A 19,668-nucleotide genomic window follows, 5' to 3' on the forward strand; every position below is an offset into this window, starting at 1 on the left:
GCAACCTGAGTGTCTTGCCAACAGCTCCACATCATCTTATCTAAAAGAATGATTGGCCATCATCTCTTCCTCTGTTCCAAGCACCACTTCACTCCTGCTCAGCCTAAAGACCCACCCTACCCATCCAAGGAGCTGTGGCGTGAACCTGGTGTCAGCCTAGCCCTGGCTGTTTCCTGCCGCTGGCTGCCCCAGGCAGTCACCTTGTTCTTCTGCTGCTCTCCAGCCACCCATTCCTCTCTAAGACTATTCCCTTCCCTATTGCTTGCTCAAACGGAGACAAACTCCTCTGCCCCACCCTGACCGTTCATTCTTCCCATGGCAGCCACAGTGTTCTAAAAGCACTTCTGATGTGGTCTCACCACTGTTGAACACTTCCCTAGGCTTCTGTCACCCACAGGAAGAAGCCCCGGCCCCTCAGCAAGGCTCACAGTCTAGCCCCTGCTCCCCATGTGGCTGCCTCCTCACCCTACTTCTCACCCAACCCAAGCTGCACTCACCTAGCCCACCGTGCCCTTCTTTGGCCTTGTGTTCTTCCCAGCCTCCTGGCTTTTGCCGTTGGGGGCCTTTCTCCTGCATATGCCCCCTCTTCTTGCTAACTTTCCTCCTACCCTTCAGGACCCCCAAACCCCCACTCTGATACTGATCCCCACAAGAGTCTCCTGCTGTGCCTGGGAGCTTCTCCTGTCTTTCTCTGTGCCCACCCTCTCCACGTGCTGCTGTTTCCTTATCTGCTTTCTCCACTAGACCACGGGCTCTTTAAAGACCCCCAGGCTTAGCTCCATGTCTGGCACACTGATGATGCTTTCGTAAGTATTGTTTAAATAATTACTGAATGTGTGAATGCTCCGTACACTCCTCTCTCCTAGTACACAAAGACATGTAAGACAGCTTTGGGGTGTGCATTTACTGTAGCTTTAATTTGTTAAGAAAGGAAAGTGGTGGGTGATGTTAGGGTTATGGAGGAATCAAGGCTGAAAGTATAGGCTCTGGAGCCAACATCCCGGGGCTCAAATCCAAGCTCTGTTTCTTGCTGAGGATGTGAGTTTGGGCAAGTTACTTCGCCTCTCTACACCTCAGGTTCGCTGTCTTTGAAATGGTGATGATAATTGTGCTCATCTCAAGGACTGTGGGGAGGGTTAGATGCATTCATGCTTGAAAAGCCATTGAAGGTAGGTATCATTATTCCCATTTTACAGATGAGGAAGCTGAGACTCAGAGAGGTGATGCCGCTTCCCCGAGGTGGAGCAGCTGGTAAGGAGCAGGGCTGGGATTTGAGCAGCTTCTGGGTGGAAAGCTCCAGATATACTACTCTACTATGGCCTGAAAAGGGTGCTTCGTGAAGAATCTGCTTTAGGGCCTGGCACATAGTAGGTACACACTAAATATTACTCATGTAAATGGATCCCTCTGCAGAGACCCATCTAGGCTTCAGCATTTCCCGCTCCCTTAACAGTGTCGGGGGAGGTCTGTCTCTGGGTCCTTTTTGGCCAGAGTGTTGGCAGCAAACTCTTCCTTATTCAGACCTTTCTTCTGTCCCAGCGTTTCATGGGGGAGGGTCATTAAGAAAGCTTTTTCCCAGGAAGAGCTGTGCCTTCTCCAAGTCTCCGGAGTTGAGTGCCCCAGCCCCCATCCTCTCAAAGGCTGCCCTTGTGGGTTTCAAAACAACCCCACTGCCCTACAGGCTGAGAACCTGGCCCCTGAGCCCCCTTTCCTTTAGAAACCAAAGGTCCATTCCTAGTTAAAGTCAGCGTTGATAAAACCTGAGGAAAATAGTTCGAGGATGTTTTCAAACAGTGTCTGGTAAAACAAAAGAGCAATTCATCCTCCGTAGCTTTTAGTAATCTGCTTCCCATTCTGGGAATTAGATTGTTCAATTAAGCGAGAGGGTGCTGGAGCAGGCTGCGTGACTCAAAAGTTTGCAGCATCCACATTGTGGAAGAGAGGGGATCTGAGCCAGCTTGTGCCTGGCGGGCCTGCCCTGCTTTCTCCCTCTGTCCCCACACGGGTTCCAGTTTTCAGGTCCCAGGTTCAGAAAACAACTACTTCAACAAGAAGGCATGTGTGTGTGTGTGCGTGTGTGTGTGTGTATGTGTGTGTGTGTACATGCATGTGTGCATGTGCATACGCGTGCATACACCCCGGCTCAGTAGGGACCTCGTGTGTTCCTCCAGTGACAAGCTCAGCATCTGGAGTGGGCTGGTGCAGAGTACACCTGGGCTGTTTCTGTCCGCAGCAGCCCCGGTTCCTTCCAGCTCTGGGTTGTCCCTTGTAGTTCACCAGCTGATGGGCATTGGGGATGCTTTGGGTGGCCATGTGTAAGGCAAGGTAAGCCCACACAGCTCTTAATCTGGGCAAAGGAGAGCCAGTAGGTACCCTGAAATTCCTGCAGCATTTTGGGAGCCTGTGTGTTTCTCTGGGGACAAAGTCCATCCCTTTGGTAACTTCTCAAGGGATCCATGACTTCCTTCCTCAAACCCCTCTCCTCCTCCCTCCAAGAAAATTAAGTTTAAAAATGATTCGGGTGGCATTGGGAGATCACTCCTTCATTACCAAGAAACTCTACTTCTGTGGTGCTCAAGCCTTACTGTGTATAGAACTCCTAGGGGAAATCACAAAGTGCAGCTCCCTGGGAGCCACTTTGCAAAGGTTGGGACCCAGTGGGTCTGGTGGGGGTGCAGAAAGGTTTGTATTTCTGGCAAACCTTTGGGATCAGGGATCATGCCCAGGGATCATACTCGGGGACATGCTACTCTGTTATACTCATAGATTCTCTTAAAGGCCTCATTTAATAAGGCCTGTAGTTTTAAAATGAATTAAAGCCAGAGACTGCTAAGACATAAGAAGCAAATAAAATAACAATTGTTATTATAATTAAATGACTGCCTCCTTTCCTTCATAAATAACTGGGACCTTTTTTTGGTCCACCTTATTCTAGTAGAGAGCAAGGGCCGTATGATGCTTATCTTTTTTATCCTAGGGTTTGACATAGTGCCTGGCACCTAGTAGGTGCTCAGTAAATATGTATTGTATCTCAGTGGATGTTCCCCCTGGCTAAGGGTATGAACGCTGATTTCCTTTTGAGTAAATCTATGACTGCACACAGTCTGATTTTGTTTGGGGGCCTGCCTGATTTCTCTGGCGGGGCTGGGGCTGGAGGGAGCCTGTAGACCAGTGCTAATTGGTGTCATTGAGTAATTAATGCAGAATCAGGCCCTGAGTGGATTCCCAGGGAGACAGACACTGAGGGTGGCTTTCATGCTTGGTGGGATGGGAGCTCCTTTCTCAAAGGACGTTCCCAGAGTGCCGAGGCGACTGGCATGGTCTGATGGGGGTTGGTTTGGCAGCCGGAATGGGATTCGTAGAGCAGGCTTGGAGAGGGGGTTTGTGTTGGTGCCATAGTTCTGCACAATATGGAGCGTGGCGAGTTTGACTTTAAAGGAACACAAACCCCAGGCATGGGCTCTGAGAGCCAGGCCTGCGTCACCTCTGAAGAATTGATGGGTTCTGAGGGAAGTGAGCCTGGTGGCATTAGCTTAGCTCACCCGGAGTCCTCCCTGTCCTGTGGCCTGGGCCCTCGGGGAAGCCTTTACACTTTGGCATGATAGTCAAGGCTCCCCCTGGTACCACCTCTGCTTACCTTTCCTGCTGTTTCCTTCTGATCCCTGCACCCCAGCTTGCTGTTCCCAAAGCACACCATCCTCTACTTCTGGTCATGCTGTTCCTTCCACCTAAAACCATCTCCACTTCCTTCTTCTTCTGACCAAATTCCACTTACCTTTCACAATTTGGCTCACATATCACTTCTTTCAGGAAGCTCTCCCTGACCCGCTTTAGCAGTCAGGATATGTTGGGTTATGCTGCAGTAACAAATGTCCCCAAAGAGCTCAGCAGCTTCAAGCAACAAAGTTATTTCCTATTCAGACTATGTCTCTGACACAGTAGCAGGTGGTCACTCAGGAACTCAGGCTTTTCAAGGCTCTGTCTTGACACATGCTTCTGTAATGACAGCAGAGTTAGGGAGAAGAGACGATGGAGAACCATACCCCCAGTCTCTGGAAGCTTCTATCTGAAATGGTACGTGTTTTATTGTTGGTCAAACAATGGTCAAAGCAAGTCCTATGGCCCCCCTCAAGTTTGGCAGGGCAGGACGTAGGGGCTCCCTTCAGGGAGGAATATAGGATGTTTATGGCTGGTAATATGATCTCCTGGGAACCCCAAGGTAGGCTGGAAGCATCCTCCATCGGAGCCCTTTCCATGCTGTTCTTGTACTACATTTGCAGACTTGCCTGTCTTTTCCCCCAGAGAGTGAATCCATGATCCAAGGTCCAGAGGGCTGTGTCTTATTCCTCTTGGAGGCCCCATGTCCTCCCCAGAGGAGGCATTTGGCCCATGGTGGACATGGGTGAATGAGCACATGGGCCAATCCCTGCTCCTCTGCAGCACTAGCTTTGCTGAAGATGGGCCAGCCCCAGCCCCAGCCCCAGTGACTCTCCACCCTACCTTCTGCAGGCGCCGGGTCTTGGCCATCTCCGATGGGATCGAGCACATCGGGAACCTTCGCTGGGAGCTGGCCTTGTGTCTCCTGGCAGCCTGGACCATCTGTTACTTCTGTATCTGGAAGGGGACCAAGTCTACAGGAAAGGTAAGAGGTCGATCTTCAAGCAGCTAATCGTGGCAGGGGAAGGCACGAGCTCACAGAAGACCCAGAGAATAATGGGGAGTTCATGTGGCAGAGGCCAGCTCTTAAGTTGGGAGGCGGGAGGAACACTGGACCAGAGTGAGCTCTACCCACCCTCAGCACTTGTTGGCCGCCCACCTTAGGACAGTTCAATTTTACCTTCTGAGCCTCAGTTTGCGCGTCTATGAAATAATAAAGCCTTGCCCTGTCTGTCTTATTGAGTTGAGAGTTATACAAGGTAAGGGGGTTAAAGTGCTTTGAAAATTGGGAAATGCTGAACTACTGCAAGGATTCTTTGGTAATGAAGACAGGGGTTCTAGGTGTGCATGAGGGCAGGTGATGCTGGCTGCCTCCACTGACAGACCCCAAGATCTCAGGGGTGTATTTCTCCCTCACCTGTAGTCTGGAGGAAAGAGCAACTGCTTCATCTTGCAGCCTTGCTGTGTCACCTGCACCATGCAGTCTCCTGGGTTGCTGCCTCACCAGGGAAGAGAAACTGGAGGAGGCTAGCTTTTAACTGCCATAGTCTGGGAGTTACACGTGGCTCTTCCACTCACAGGCTGTTGGCCAGAACCTGAGACACGGTGTCACCTACCTGAGACACGATGTCATGTACTTCACAGGGGCTGGGAAACAGAGGGGACCATGGGGACATTTGGGGAGTGAGAATGCTGTGCACTGCAAGGATCAGTACAGAGGTTAGAAACTTATAGCCGAGTCCAACTCACTTCTGTGTTTACTTTAAAAAGGCGGGGAGGGGAAGAATTCGTTGACAACATTTAAAAATCAGGATATTTCACGTGGAAAAAAGAAATCTGATTCTGGCATCCCTTGGAAAGTAAGATTTGGCAAGCCTGGACTTGCCTGCCCACACAGCGGCATGTGTTTGAACTGAGCAGCTGCCACCTCCTTCCAGGGAGCTCTGGTTGGCCACAGTCCCCACCATTCCCTATCGCCCCCAATCCTATGGCTGAGTGTCAATGCCAATGGCTTCCTCATTTTGCTATTCATTTTTTTCTTACAAAAAAGGGGGAAATGAAGCATCTTTTATGCCTGGGTTGCACTGACCACATCCCTCCTTGCCTGCCTCCTTCCCATAGGCTGTTACTCATAAACTCTAAGTTCTTGGCTGGGGCTGCTGCTGGAGATAAAACCTCCAGGGAAACGGGAACTTAACAATTCTGGGCCCTTTTCCAAAAGATGTTCCCCTGAGCTCCCACAGTGGTGGGTAGGATGAAGAAGAAACTGCTAGAACGTTTGAGGTGGGCGGATCTGCAGGAAGGAAGCCAAGGTGCTCCGTGCTACGGGCTATCTGGAAGCTGAGGGTGCACTTAAAACAGTCACACAGATGCAGAGGGACCGCAGAAAGTAGAGCAGAGATTCTCATGTCCCTGCAGCCAAGGTGATTTTGCTTATATTTGCTTTTTGTAGTTTGTATCATGAAGAAAGTAAGATTTTTCTTTTTCCAACTATAAAACTGTGTCATTATTGATCTACTTCTTCAGATTCCACACACAGTCTCCCATTGTCTTCCTTGCTGCCTCTTCCAGGAAAAAAAGCTGGGGGGTATAAGAGCAAGGATTCAAACCCCAGGTCTGTCACTCTCTAGTCATGACCTTGGGCATGTCGCTCAACTTCTCTGAGCCTCAGTTTCATCTTCTGTAAGATGTGATTGATAAGTGAACTTACCACCACATGGGGTGGTTGTGAGGATGAAATGCAAGGAGAGTTGAGTATGGCCCGTGCTCAACAGAGAGAGTAACTGATAGTGAATGCTGAGTAAGTGGCAATCTTTAAAAATCTCATTATAAAGATAATTCAAGTCATTGTTTCTGAGTATTTACTATATACTTAGCATTATTCAGCGGGTTTCTAAAGATGAATAAAACACAACCTCTACCCTACCCAGACAATATGTGAAAGTGATTCATGAACCGTGAAGAGAAGGGAGGAGGTATCATGGTTGGTATTATTACTAATTCTGCTATGGTTACCACCTCTTGGGAGTTGACACAGAGGCCTGTGGGGCTTGGCAGGGTGGCGGCTGTGCGTGGGTGCAGGAAAGGTTGCCTGCACGAGGCTTGTGTATGGACATGGCTGGGCTGTTCCAGGACCTCATATGGCCTTGAGCTGCGGGCCCCAGACTGTGGGCTACAGCAGTGCCATTTCGCTTAGCCAGCAGAAGACTCAGTCCCATAGTGGGGCCCTTCGCTGCTGACTGGGCAATTAAGTCTGAGCGCTGGAGAATTCTTATGCAAAGAACTGAGTTCGAGGAAGGGCCGACAGCTATGATCTCAGAGATTTCACAAGAGGCTTATGGGGAAGGCAAGGGAGTGAACACTTATCCACTGCTTTCCACTCCCTGGCATCTTGCAAGAGTTACAGATCCTCACAGCCTGGCGAGCTGCGGCCTCTACCTTACCAGTGGAGAACCTGGGGCTAAGGGAGGGCAGGCAGCCTGGCCATCATTGCATAGTGACCCTGCCTCAACACTGACCCCAGGCTACTCCCTCCTTGCCTCCCCCCGGACTCTCAATTAAGATGTAGAACATTGTGTTGTTTTGAGTGGTGTCCTTTCACATATCTTCCCTGAACCTCCTTTTTCTCATCTCTGGTAGGAGTGGTAGTGATGGCAGTATGATAATTATTAGTAGTAATGGTTAATATTTATGAGTGCTTCCTTTGTGCTTCTCATGCCTCCTCCATTTAGGCTTTGAACAGCCCCATGAGATGGGGCCTGTCGTTATCCCCATTTTACAGATGAGGAAACTGAGGCATGGAGGGATCAATAATTTGCTCAAGGACCCTCCGGTAGGAAGCAGAAGACTGGGATTAACTTCCAGCATTGGGGACCATGCAGTCCATGTCCTGGATATACTGTCATACCTGTCATCTGTGATGTGGGGACTATGGTGATTTTCTTATGGACTGGTTATGAAGAGGTATTTAATGAGATAGCACATAGTAGGTGCTCAATGATTATTGGCTGCAGCTCTTTCTAAATGGTGCTTTTAAGGGAAATGCTGGAACCAGATTAGCCAAGTAAGTATTTTCCTGAAGACTGGGTTTCTCCTCCAGGTGTCCTGTGCCCAAGGCCAGCATTAGTATCCTGGATGAGATGCAGTTTGCTGGAGCTGTAAGAATCTTTAGAGATGGTTTGGTTCACCTCTGCCCTTATTTTATGGATGAAGAAACTGAGGCTCAGAGAGTGGAAGGGCCTTGCCAGAGGTCACATAGTGAATAAGTGTCAGGCCAGGAGTGAGAGCCTGGTCCCCAGTTTCCCAGCTTGTTATGAATGATGAGGTTCTGTGGGAGCACATCTGGCAGTTTAGAGAAACCCTGAGTCCGTGAATTGATAGGTAGGCTTTTCAGGGGAGGATCTGGCACTTTTCTTCCTGTTTACGACTTACTTCATTTTGGAGACGAGCCCAGCACCCAAAGGTTTTTTTGTGTTCTGTACAAAAACAGCTAAAAATAAAACATGGGGTCAATTGAAACTTCCCAAGTGGGCAGAGGTCACCCCTGCCCCTGGCCTGTGGGACCCTAGCCAGATCCTTTTTCACGAGGCTGTTCGAATAGGAAGAAACCCATCTCCCAGCTATTGTCCAGCTGCGACTAGCTTTGTGTTCCCTCTTCATCTCTTCCCTGAAGTTCCAGCTTGCTGCCCACACTCAAGCCTCAGCACAAATTTCCGTTTATAATAAATGTTCGTTAATTCAAGAAAAAGTCCCCAGACCCCTCCTATCTCCAAGGGATATTAAAATAATATCCCCAACTTTAAGTCAATTCAGTGAGCATTTTACCTGCTCAGGGAGGCAGACACTGTAGACCTGGCCTTTCAGCAGGTGGCTCTGTAAGTGAGGATTTGGGATCAGGTCATGAATAAGTTGATCCCAAATGGGGTATAACAACACCAGAGGTGAAGTCCTAGAAGCACTGGCGTTAGCATCTCCCTGCCGGGACAACATCTACACATGTTCTTCTCCACGAACCCCCTTGGGCACCTCCCAGTATGCCTCACAATCTTTTGACGTTAGGCATGTGGGATTTCTCCCAACCTCGGGGTCCGATGAGCAATCTGTTCGCTCAGAAGCAGCTTTTTTAGTTCTTGCTCTAGACACTACTGGAAATTTTAGAGATCTCCTATTTAAAAAAAGCCTTTCTCAATTGTGTATTAAGTCCTGTGAAAACATAGATTCTAAAGTGCTTGCTTTCTTCAGGAGAAAACTTCCAGACTGTTTGTATCTTCTGGATGATGTAAAGTTTCACTTTGGATAATTGGAGTGGGGATAACTGAAATTAAGTGACCAGAAAGTGGAGACGTCTTTGTGATTTTCCTATGTCTTTGTTTTTTTCATCAACTGAATCCATCTTGCCCATCCCTGTCACCAGCTCCTTCTCCTGGTCTCCTGGGTCTGAAAACACTCAGGCATGTTGGATACCTCTCATCCAATTATTGACCAAGTCTATTTTTGTTTAAAAAGAAAAACACCAAAAACATCCTGTCCTCTCCATTTTTGTTTCCCACCCACACATTCAAGAAACATTGAACCTTCAGTAGTTCCCTAGTACCTCTAGAATAAAAAATGCCCTTAGAATTTCCCATTTGCACAAACATTGCAGACATGCAGAATGATGACAACTGAAATGCTTTATATTCTATGAAACAACAATTTCACATAAATTCAGAATTGTAAATTCTATCTTAGGCCAAAGCATGCAAAGCAATATTAATGTTTTGTGATATTTTTCTAGTATCTCTGTGCATATTTGTTGAAGCCAAAAAACAAACAAACAAACAAAACCTTTTCATTACTGTGTGTCCTTCTCTTGTGGTTTTGGTAAGCTTTAATCTAATCCAGGGATTGGCCAACTATGGTTTTAGGGCCAAATCCAGTCTGCTGCCTGCTTTTGTAAATAAAGTTTTAATGGAACACAGCCACATCCATTCACCCACATATTATCCCTGGATGTTTTTGTGTTTCTACGGAGGCAGCGTGGAGTAATTGCCGTAGTGTGGCCCATAAAACCTAATATATCCGTGACCCGGCCCTTTATAGAAAAAATTTATGGACTGATGGTCTAATTTATTAAAAATAATTTATGCAAACAAATTCCCACTTAACAAGAAGCTAATATGTAAATTGCTATCACCCAAAGTGTGAGCTATTTCAAATATTAAAAAGCAACATGATGGTTTTCAGTGGAGAGCTTTTCTAAAGGATCCTTAAAAATTTCACTGCAGCCTTCCAGCCCCAAATGGGATATTTCCCATGTCCACATGTTCACTTGCTAGAGAGATTGCTCATTCACTCGCTTATTCATTCACTCACCCAGCAAGTGTTTATTGTGTACCTGCTACACCAGGCGCCAGGCTGGGGATTCTTTTCAATGGCCAATGAACCAGACCATGGGGCTTACCATGGGGTAGAGAGATGGAAGATAAACCAGCAACATAAGTACAGTGAGAGAGAGCATGGGGCTGGGAGAGGGAAGGATGAGGGCAGGTGTCCTCCTCAGAGAGGTCAGGGATGGCCTCTGTCTGTGATGAGAAGGATGGGACGGGGCCAGTGAGTGGCACATGTGAAGTCTCAAGTGGGAAGGATCTGGTGAACTTGTGAGGCAAAGCAAAGTCAGTGATTGAGAAAGACGGTGGCATGAGATATGAAGGGAAGCGGTGGGGGTCAGGCATTGTTGAATTGTTTCTAAGTACATTGGAGAACCACTGCAGGTTTTCCAGCAGGGATAGCACAGTCTCTTTTCATCCCTGTAAGCTGGCTCTGGCTGCTTGTTGTGAATGGACTGGTGGGGAGTGGTGAGGCTGTGGCAGGGTGTGGCCCTGTTAGCATAGGACCAGGGAGTAGGTGGCAGGAGAATGGAGAGAGGTGGTCAGATCAGAGACACCTCTCAGGGTTTCATCCTTGTTCTTCAGGGCCTGGTTCCATATAAGATTTTGAGACCTTGCTGTCCTTTGCCTTTTGAACAGGTGTGGCTGACCCGACCTTTGGCCCGGACACTGCCCTCTGCAGACAGCCACCTCCACCTAGCAGACAGTCAGAGTGTCCCCCCACTCTGCCCCTACACCCTCCCCAGCTGGCTCCTGTTCCTTGCTCTCCCTACTGCCTGGTTCCTTCTTCTGTCCTCTTGGTGGATGATTTATGGATTTTTCCCCCTCATTTCCTGGTCTCCAAGAGCAGTGACTGAGAGGGGAGGGTGCTGCAGAAACAATTCTGGTCCCTTCCCCGCCTCCTCCTATTGCCACTTTAAAGGAAGCTGCAGGATTAACTGGGATTTTAAGAAGAATCATGCCTTTTCACTGCTTTGGGGCTCTGTTTTTATTCTTTTCAAAGCTCTAGGACACCAAGGCAAGGAAAACACACACACACACACACACACACACAGACACACTCACACAGAAACAGCTGCAAAGAGCCTTGAATTGATTTTTTTCTTTCCCTTCCTTCATTCACCCACAAGTAGAGGAATTGGAGGTGGCACAGGACTCTTAAGCAGATCGTGTCGTCTGGAGGATGGTCACTGCAAGGCCAAGGCCTGAGTGGCGCCTTCTTCCCTCCAGGCCCTGTTCCAAAGCCTTAACTCATTCAGTGCTCACAACAACCCTATGCGGAAGGTGTGAGGATCATCCCCATTTCACAGATGAGAAAACAAAGGTGTATGGTGTGGTGTGTAAGCCTTAAGATCACAATGGGGGGACGCTGTCAGAGCCCATCATGGCTTACCATGGGGTAAGCCAGCAGGTCTTGGATCTGCAGATGGAGGCATTTCTCAGAGGGGCTGCAGGAGGCTCCTCCCCTCCCCCACTGCCACCAAGGTGGGCTGGAGCACCAGCGGGGAGAGCCATCAGGAGCCCCACACAGAAAATTTATTCTACAGGAGCACCCTATTAAGTGTCTAATGGCTCAATGAGGCATAAAGCAGGAGTAGAGGGGGGCTGGGGAAATAAAAGGAAGGGATGTGTGAAAGAGCAGAGGACAGGCCCAGGAAAGGAACTGGGCAGCGCTGTCTCTGGGCCCTCAAGTGGCCTTTGTTGCAGTCTCAAGTGAGAGGAGAGCTGCCTTGGTGGCAGGACTCTCCCAGGGGCCGGGACTGATGTCTGCATTCAGAGAGGAAACTAGAGCGTTCATGAGATGCATGCAGAACGCCTGGGCGGCCAAACAGGAGAACCCCTGCCCCGGGGCCCTGAACCCGAGGACACCGAAGCTGCCGTACTGTTGGGAGCACTTCTCACACCACTGTGGTTTGGGGAGAGCGGTAGATTGTGACATTAAGTCAAAAGAGTTCAGCATCTTGATTCAGCCCTTTCTCTGGCCTTGAATGACAGGGCTTCACCTTTAGCAGGAACCCTGGCAGCAAGGAAGCTTGGAAAGGAGGGAAGTTTTGCGACTTGGTAATACCGTCTTTATTAAAGCACAAAGGCCCCCCAAAGTCCCAGTGATTGCTGGATGGGAGGGGGTCCTGTGGCTGGTGGCCTGGAGAAGGCCAGGAGTCCCAGTGGCAGGGGCGGGCAGTGGTGCTGCAGTTAACCCTTACCGAGCCCCTCCTGGCACCTGGTGCCTGTGCAGTGCTGTCCCTGTGCACATGGGTCTCCCTGGGAAACAGGAAGCCACCCTCCTGTTTGGCAGGCACCAAATATTCAAAGTGGCTTTGCTGTCAGTGCAGGATGAGGCACAGTGCTTTGGAAAACTAAGCCAGAAACGAGTGGGGAATTTGTTTTGTATTTACTGAATATTAGCTCTGTGCTAGGTGCTATGGAGAATGGTAAAAGAATGATTAGCTCTCAAGAATTGGGAAAATAAGAGAAGATGAGGCACAGATGGTGGGAGGAGTGGAATGAGCAGGAGCTGGGAGTCGGGAGCCCTGCCCCACCATTTGCCAACTGTGTGAGTTAGTGTGGGCCAACCAGGCTGTTTCACCTCTCTGGGCCTCAGTTTCCCCTTCTGTCAGGGTTAAAGCATGGCGCATGCAGTGACAGTAGAGTGTTGTTACTTGTGAAAGAATGAGCCCAGGCTGGGATGATTGAGTCAGGTGAGCCTGGCAGCCAGGGTGGGCTGCAGTGAAGAAAGATACCCTGGGGCCAGCATGTCTGGGCAGCTCCAGGCAGGGGGACCTGTGAGCCGCCTTGGACAGATGTGGCAGGAAGAGTGATGAGCTAAAGTTCAAAGGGGCATTTGAGGTAGCAGGGAGAGATAACATGAGCCTGAGACTGGATGGCTAAACCGCAGCTGGCATGTTGCAAGGGCACCCCCACTTGCTGTTGCCTGCGGGCAATGACCCACTCACCCCAGTGCAGTCGGGATTGATGTGGAGCTGGGTCCCCCTCCAGAGCACCTGCCAAGGCCACCCCTCCCCACCATCCCTCTTGCCACCCATGTCAGTTGGCATCCAACCAGAGAAGCAGAACCAGTAGGAGATATAGAGGAAGAGCTCGAGTGGAGGAATTGGTGACTGTGGAGGCAGGTCATCGGGAGGGGTAGGCTGGGACTCTCCATGCAGCTGAAGCTGCTGTTCACAGGCAGAACTTCTTCCTCATTGGGGACGTCTCCGCTCTGCTCTGTAGGCCTTTTCTCTGAGTGACTGAGGCCCACCCCAGTTATCCCACATAATCTCCTGGATGTGAAGTCACCTGACCGTGGATGTGAATCACATCTATGAAATACCTTCACGGCAACACCTTGATTCGTATTGGATGGATGACTGGGAACCATAGCCTTAGCCACCTTGCACATGACAGAGCCAGCACAGCACCTTTATGCAGGCATGCCCTGCCTCACACCTGGATGGTAGCACCAGTGGGCCACCCTACTGTGCACCCTGCCGGGGCCCTGACTTTCTTGTGTACCATGGCCAGACTCAGCTTCCTTCCATATGGCTTTCATTGTGTAGCTCTCCCCTCAGAACCTGGCAGTAACTCCCCGTCACCTATGGCACTGACACTGATTTTCAAAAATTGTCCAAACAATACTTTTAACAAGCTATTTCTAAGCAAAATAATAGTCTCGCTCATGTCTCTAATCCCAACACTTTGGAAGGCTGAGGCAGGCAGATCACCTGAGGTTAGGAGTTCAAGACTAGCCTGGCCAACATGGTGAAACCCCGTCTCTACTAAAAATACAAAAAATTAGCCAGGTGTGATGCTGCATGCCTGTAATCCCAGCTACTCGGGAGGCTGAGGCAGGAGAACCATTTGCACCTAGGAGGCGGAGGTTGTGGTGAGCCGACATCGCGCCACAGCACTCCAGCCTAGGCAACAAGAGCGAAACTCCATCTCAAAATAAAAAAAAAAATAAAAAAATAAAGAAGAAGAAGAAGAAAAAAGAGAGAATAGTTCCCTCCAATCCCACCACTATACATTCTCTCATTTTTCGTGTGTTGCCCTCTAATCCTTAGCATGTGTAATCAGAGCTAACACTGCGGGAGGCTTGGCCACAGGCAGGCGTCGTGCTAAGCACCATGCAGCATCCTCTCTGTTAATTTTCCCAGCAGCCTCCCAGGGTCTCATGCCGTTATCCCCCTCCTGCCTTTTATAAGGCAGAGAGAGGCTGAGGAAGCCACCCGAGGTCTCAGAGACAGTAAGTAATAGAGCCAAGATGCGGATGCACATCTGTCTGATTCCAGAGTCCTTGCCTTAATATCACTCCTGAGCCCAGCATTCAAGGTCCTTCTCTGTTTCAGTCCAGTCTCCCTACCTCCTGTAGTGTAGACTTAGTATATTTATAACTTTTCTGTATGTTTATACACACGTTTGACCCATTATAAAATAAGCTCCCAAAGGACAGACTGCCTGGTGCTGAACCAGGTGCCTAAATAAAAAATGGTGAATAGGTGAGTAGATAGATGGATGGGTGGGTGAGTAGATGGATGGATGGATGGGTGGGTGAGTAGGCGGGTAGGTAGATACGTGGGGAATGGGAAGATGGGTAGGGGCGTAGTGAATAGCTATGTGGATGGATAGACAGAGGGCTAATCAGCAAATTCAGTCCTCTAACTTTACTAATGAGGCTGTGATATGCTTGAGAACACACAAGTGACAATTAGCTAAGTGAAATATCTCCCGTTGATACAAGCACCCTGTGGAGTAGATACTAATCACCTCATTTTGCAGATGTGAAAAACTGAGGCTCTAAAGGTTTAAGTAATAGGCTGAAGTCAATTTTTAGTGGCGGAACTACGATAATGAATCCAGAGCAACTTTCTTCCTCTAGAATACTGCACAGACCTAGATTCTCCATCCCTTACTTCTTCATCCCTTTTGTTTCTGCCACACCCTGCTGTCTTCTGCTCCTGCAGGAAGCCTTCCCTGACTTCTCCCACCCTCATCCTTCTCGGCCGTCTCCTCACTCTTGCCATAGCTCTTAGCAGCAGCAGCATCCAGCTGAGCATCCCTAAGTTTGCCTCTTGTGTCTCTGTCAAGCTTGTGGGTCCAGGGAGATTTCTTACTCCATGAGACAAATATTTTACTAAGCCTGTCCTGTGTACCATGTCCTGTGCCAGGCACTGCAGATACCAATTCTAAACAAGATTACAGGCTGGAGTGCGAGTCAGACTAGTAAACAGACAGTTACAAAATCTCCCTGTGGTAAAGATAAACATGACCCTGGGGAGCCAGTGGTGTTAAGCTGAGGTGTGAAATATAGATAGTTGTTAATTTCCCAGAAGCAGGAGAAGTAGGGGATTCTAGGGAAAAGAAACCATGTGTACAATGACCAGAAAGCTTACTTCCTTCCCTTTTCCCTCTTTCCTCTCTTCGGTTTTCCTTCCTCTTTGCCTATGTTGATTGGGAACCCATTGCATGCCAGGGACTCTAAGAGCATGTATTTTTTTATTCCTAGTGTGAGCCACATGGGATGTGCTATGAGTGGTCACTTGTTGATTGATTCCATCAGCCAGCAAGTCTGTGATGCCTGTCATGTGCTAGCACCCGTTTGATTGATTGGGGTGAAAATGCTAGCATTTCCTGGCAGTCACTCAACCAATTGCTCTTCTCCCTCACCCCCAGCGGAGGCTAAGGGAAGAGCAGAGGGAAAACTTGTCTTGGGGAAGAGGAGTGACAATTGAGAAAGGATTGATAGAAATTGTGTGTGGTTCTGAGAGTGCAGCTCTAGGTGCGAGACCCTTGTCTGAAAACCAGGAGCAAATGGAGGGAGACTGCAGGTTGAGAAGGAAGCAGGGAAATGATGGGAAGAGAGAGTCCCGAAAGCAGTGGAGTCAGACAGACCCAGGTCCTTCCTGCTGAGCTGAGGCCCATCATTTGCAGAGCACTGCTGGACTTTGTTGTGGGCCCTCCACTTTCATGATTTAACTTAACCTTCACAACAGACTGTCAGGTGAGTGTTGGCAAATCCACTTTACAAATGAAGATATTGAGGCCCAGAGTGGTAAGTGATGTGCACAGGGTCCCACAGCTGGTGGAGGAGTCAGGATTTAAACCCAGGTCTACCAAGGTGGACCCCAAAACCAGTGCTTTTCTCTCTGGTACCCACAGAGTCCTCAACAAGCATTGGCCCTCCCTCCCACCCACCAGGACAAGCGCTTATGATGCGCTGGGTACCTGTGGTGAGCTGGGTAATTTGAAAATGAATGGGTGGAAGAGAGCAGAGCCCATGGGCTCCACCACCTCTGGAACCAGGCAGGCCCTGGTCTGAATGGTTGCTCTGCCTCCCCGATGACCTTGGGCACAGGCCTTCTTTTCTTCTGAGCTGTTTCCTCAGCTTTACCAGGGGGCACTGAGAGCCCCCCACCTCACAGGTTGTTATAAGGCTCAAGGGAGGCGATGTGTGGAAATGCTCCCCCATGCTCATATGCAGGGAGCACCCCGATGTAAGTCTCATCATTATTGCTTGTAGTTTTTACAAATCCATGCTCCAACATCAAAGTGCTCTCGATTTAGTGGGGAAAGTAAGATTGGATTCACTCACCTGAAGATAATCAACATGATTCTGGAGTAAGTATTATCAAATCCTGGCACAGTCTGTGTTGGTACCGAGTGTGGATAAGGAGGTTATAGTGGCCCGGGGTGGTCTGGAAAGACCTCCTGGAAGAGGTGTGATTTCAGCATCACTTTGAGCAAGGGGAGGGGCTAGAACTGGACCTCACATTGGAGGAGGGCTGTGGAAAGGTAGAGCCAAGGATGGCTATAGGGGCTGGGAAGCCATAGGCTGGGCCAGACTTCAGAGTAGAGGAAGCATAATTATCAGAGGAAGGTCCCATGGGCAGCGGGGAGCCATTGATGTTCCTGAGTAGGGGGTGTATTTTGGGAAAGTGGAGGTGGCACCAACAGGCTTCACATTGTGCTCTATGCTGGGTAGCAGCTGTCTTCCTTCCTGTTTGACAACCCCTGATGTGTAATGAACTAGAACCCCCAGTGAGAACATTGGAGCAGACGATAATTCACTCGGCTGAAGCCAGACAAGAGCCTTATCCTGAATCACAATTAAGTTGTGTCATAATTGTGATCAGCTCAGTATATTGATAATAATAGTACCACCACCCAGGAAACAAATGCTTACTCTATGCCAGCCTTGGTGCCAGGGCTTTTACAAGCCACTCACAGACCCTGCACCCCTTGTTTGTGATAAGGATTTTGTAACATGGCTTTTGTCACCCTGAAATGCAACTCATAAATAATCTGCACAGATATGTTCAAGAAAATTGATATGATACCCTAGCTATATTATAAAGGAAAAGCAAAAAGAGAGCAAATTATAAATAAAACAGCATGTATTTCAATATGTAAATGCTCGAGCACACAAGAAAACATAATGAAGTAGTCAGGTGCTGGCACCAGCTTGTAAGAAATACATATGGATGTGAGACAAGAGAGCCTATGCACCACTGAATATTGTCCATACTTTTTCTCCGTGTTTTACCTCTTTAAATAAGAACTAGTCACATATGGTATTATAGAATCACCATGAATGCAGTAGCTGAAATAGTGACTAATACAATGGTGGTTGTGTCAATCACTCACATTCCATGGACAGTGCAGCCATTAGTGACATGATTTTCTGAAATGATGAACAATGCTTGGTAAAGTACTGAGTTAAAGAGACAGTCTTTCCTCAATTTACATGGTAATTGCATTTCTGGAAAATTCAGTCTATATTAAAATGAGGTTAAAAAAACTTCGAGGATATATGTAAAAGAGAGTTAGCTTCTCACTCGAATAATTATAAACAGCTCCTCCCCACCCCATAGGAAGTGGCACATGCGGAAATCTCGAGAAGGAGGAGAGATTTTTGCTGTGTGAGGCTGGCCCCACACACTGTAGGATTCCCAGCATCTCTAGTTATTGGCCATCAAATGCATCACCTCCATCTTTATGACGACTCAAAATGCCTCTACATGTCTCCAGGTTGACCCTTAGAGGATGTACTGCTCTTGTTGCGACCACTAACTTACGTTATGTCATTTAATCTTCACAATAATTCTTTGAAGAAGTTATTTTTGTTTCCACTTTGTAGGTGGGCACACTGAGACTTAGTTAGCAAGGTACAGTAACCTGCTCAAGGTCACAGAGCTGGGACTGGAACCCACTCTGTTTCTCTGTCTCACTATGGCATTTAATACTGTGTTATTGTTTTACAGAGCTATGTGCCTTCAAATTAATTCAACATACACTTATTAAACACCTACTGGGTTTTAGGTATTCTGGTAAGTCAAGGAGACATAAAGGCAAATATCTAAGACTTGGTCCTGTGCAGCATGTGGGATTGTCCAGAGAGAGAGAGAGAGAACATGGCTCTGGAAAGGCCCCACTTCTGGGAAACAGTTTGGAAATCTGTAGAGAGCAAGATTGGAACTTGGAATGGAACAAGTTCTTTATGCCCAGAATGGGCAGCCCTTGAGGGTGTATGAAGAGAAGCAGGCTGGATTGGTAGGTAGAGATCAGCTTATGAAGGGCTTGTAGACAAGCCTGGTAAGAAATGGAGAGCAATGCAGAGGCACCAGAAGGCTTAAAGCCAGGGGATGCTATGACCAAGCTTTATAAAAAGACCACCATAAAATGTGGCATGTGGAATGAATAGGAGGGGCTGAGACCAGAACACAACCAAGCTTTATAAAAAGACCACCATAAAATGTGGCATGTGGAATGAATAGGAGGGGCTGAGACCAGAACACAACCAAGCTTTATAAAAAGGCCACCATAAAATGTGGCATGTGGAATGAATAGCAGGGGCTGAGACCAGAACACATGCCATTTAGTAGTTTGGGTAGGAGATAGTGACAACTTTGAGGCGGAGAGAAGAGGAAGGATTTGTGAAATATGCAAGAGTATGAGTCAGCCCTCTGTGACCCAATGTAGAGGGTAAAGGAGACACAGCAACCCCAGATGAAGCCTGGCTTTCTGGCTTGAGTGCCCAGTGCTCAGTGGTGCTGGTAGGTGAAATGGAGAAATATGGTAGCAGGCAGAGTTTTGGCTGGAGTTGAGGGAGACCATTCTTTGGGGACCCATTAAGTCTGCAATGTCTGTGACTCTGCAGGTAGAGATGTTTGGGTAGCGGACAGGTATGTCTGAGCTCAGGTGGAGTGGAATCGTTAGCATATATGTTAGGATTTCTTTACCTGGAGCCCGTGGATGTTTCAACGTGTCCATGAACCCCTTGGAATTGTATAAAAATTCTGAGATTCTGTGATATGTACATTTTTCTAGGGTGAGGGTCTGTAGATACTATCGTATTTTTGAAGGGACCTATGTCTTCCCAAAATGAGAAACCTCTAATATGCCATATTTTGTCTAATCTAAGTTACATCATTATTTTATGTACCAGAAGGTACATAACACTTTCAATTAAGAACATTTACCAGAAGTAAAAACACTCCCAATTAATCTACTATCCATTGCTTTAACATTATTCCTGTGTGACACATGGAATAGTCATACCAGACTCTCTTGTTGCTTTGAAGTTTCTTCCAAAGGAATTGGCAGATTCTTCTTCTCAGGTGTGTTTTCTGGGGTATTTTTTGGCAAT

The 19,668-nt window shown here is 48.1% G+C and overlaps 1 protein-coding gene across 1 annotated transcript in view; it reads left to right on the forward strand.

The window, feature by feature from the left end:
- Positions 1-19,668, forward strand: part of SLC6A11 (solute carrier family 6 (neurotransmitter transporter), member 11) — a 128,252-nt gene that overhangs the window by 30,251 nt on the left and 78,333 nt on the right. The window contains exon 8 of the mRNA XM_011952508.1: positions 4,510-4,642. Coding sequence (XP_011807898.1) covers positions 4,510-4,642 — 133 coding nt within the window. The remainder of the gene's footprint in view (positions 1-4,509; positions 4,643-19,668) is intronic.

Source organism: Colobus angolensis, unplaced genomic scaffold (assembly GCF_000951035.1).
Source record: "Colobus angolensis palliatus isolate OR3802 unplaced genomic scaffold, Cang.pa_1.0 Scaffold34, whole genome shotgun sequence".
Lineage (NCBI taxonomy): Eukaryota > Metazoa > Chordata > Mammalia > Primates > Cercopithecidae > Colobus > Colobus angolensis.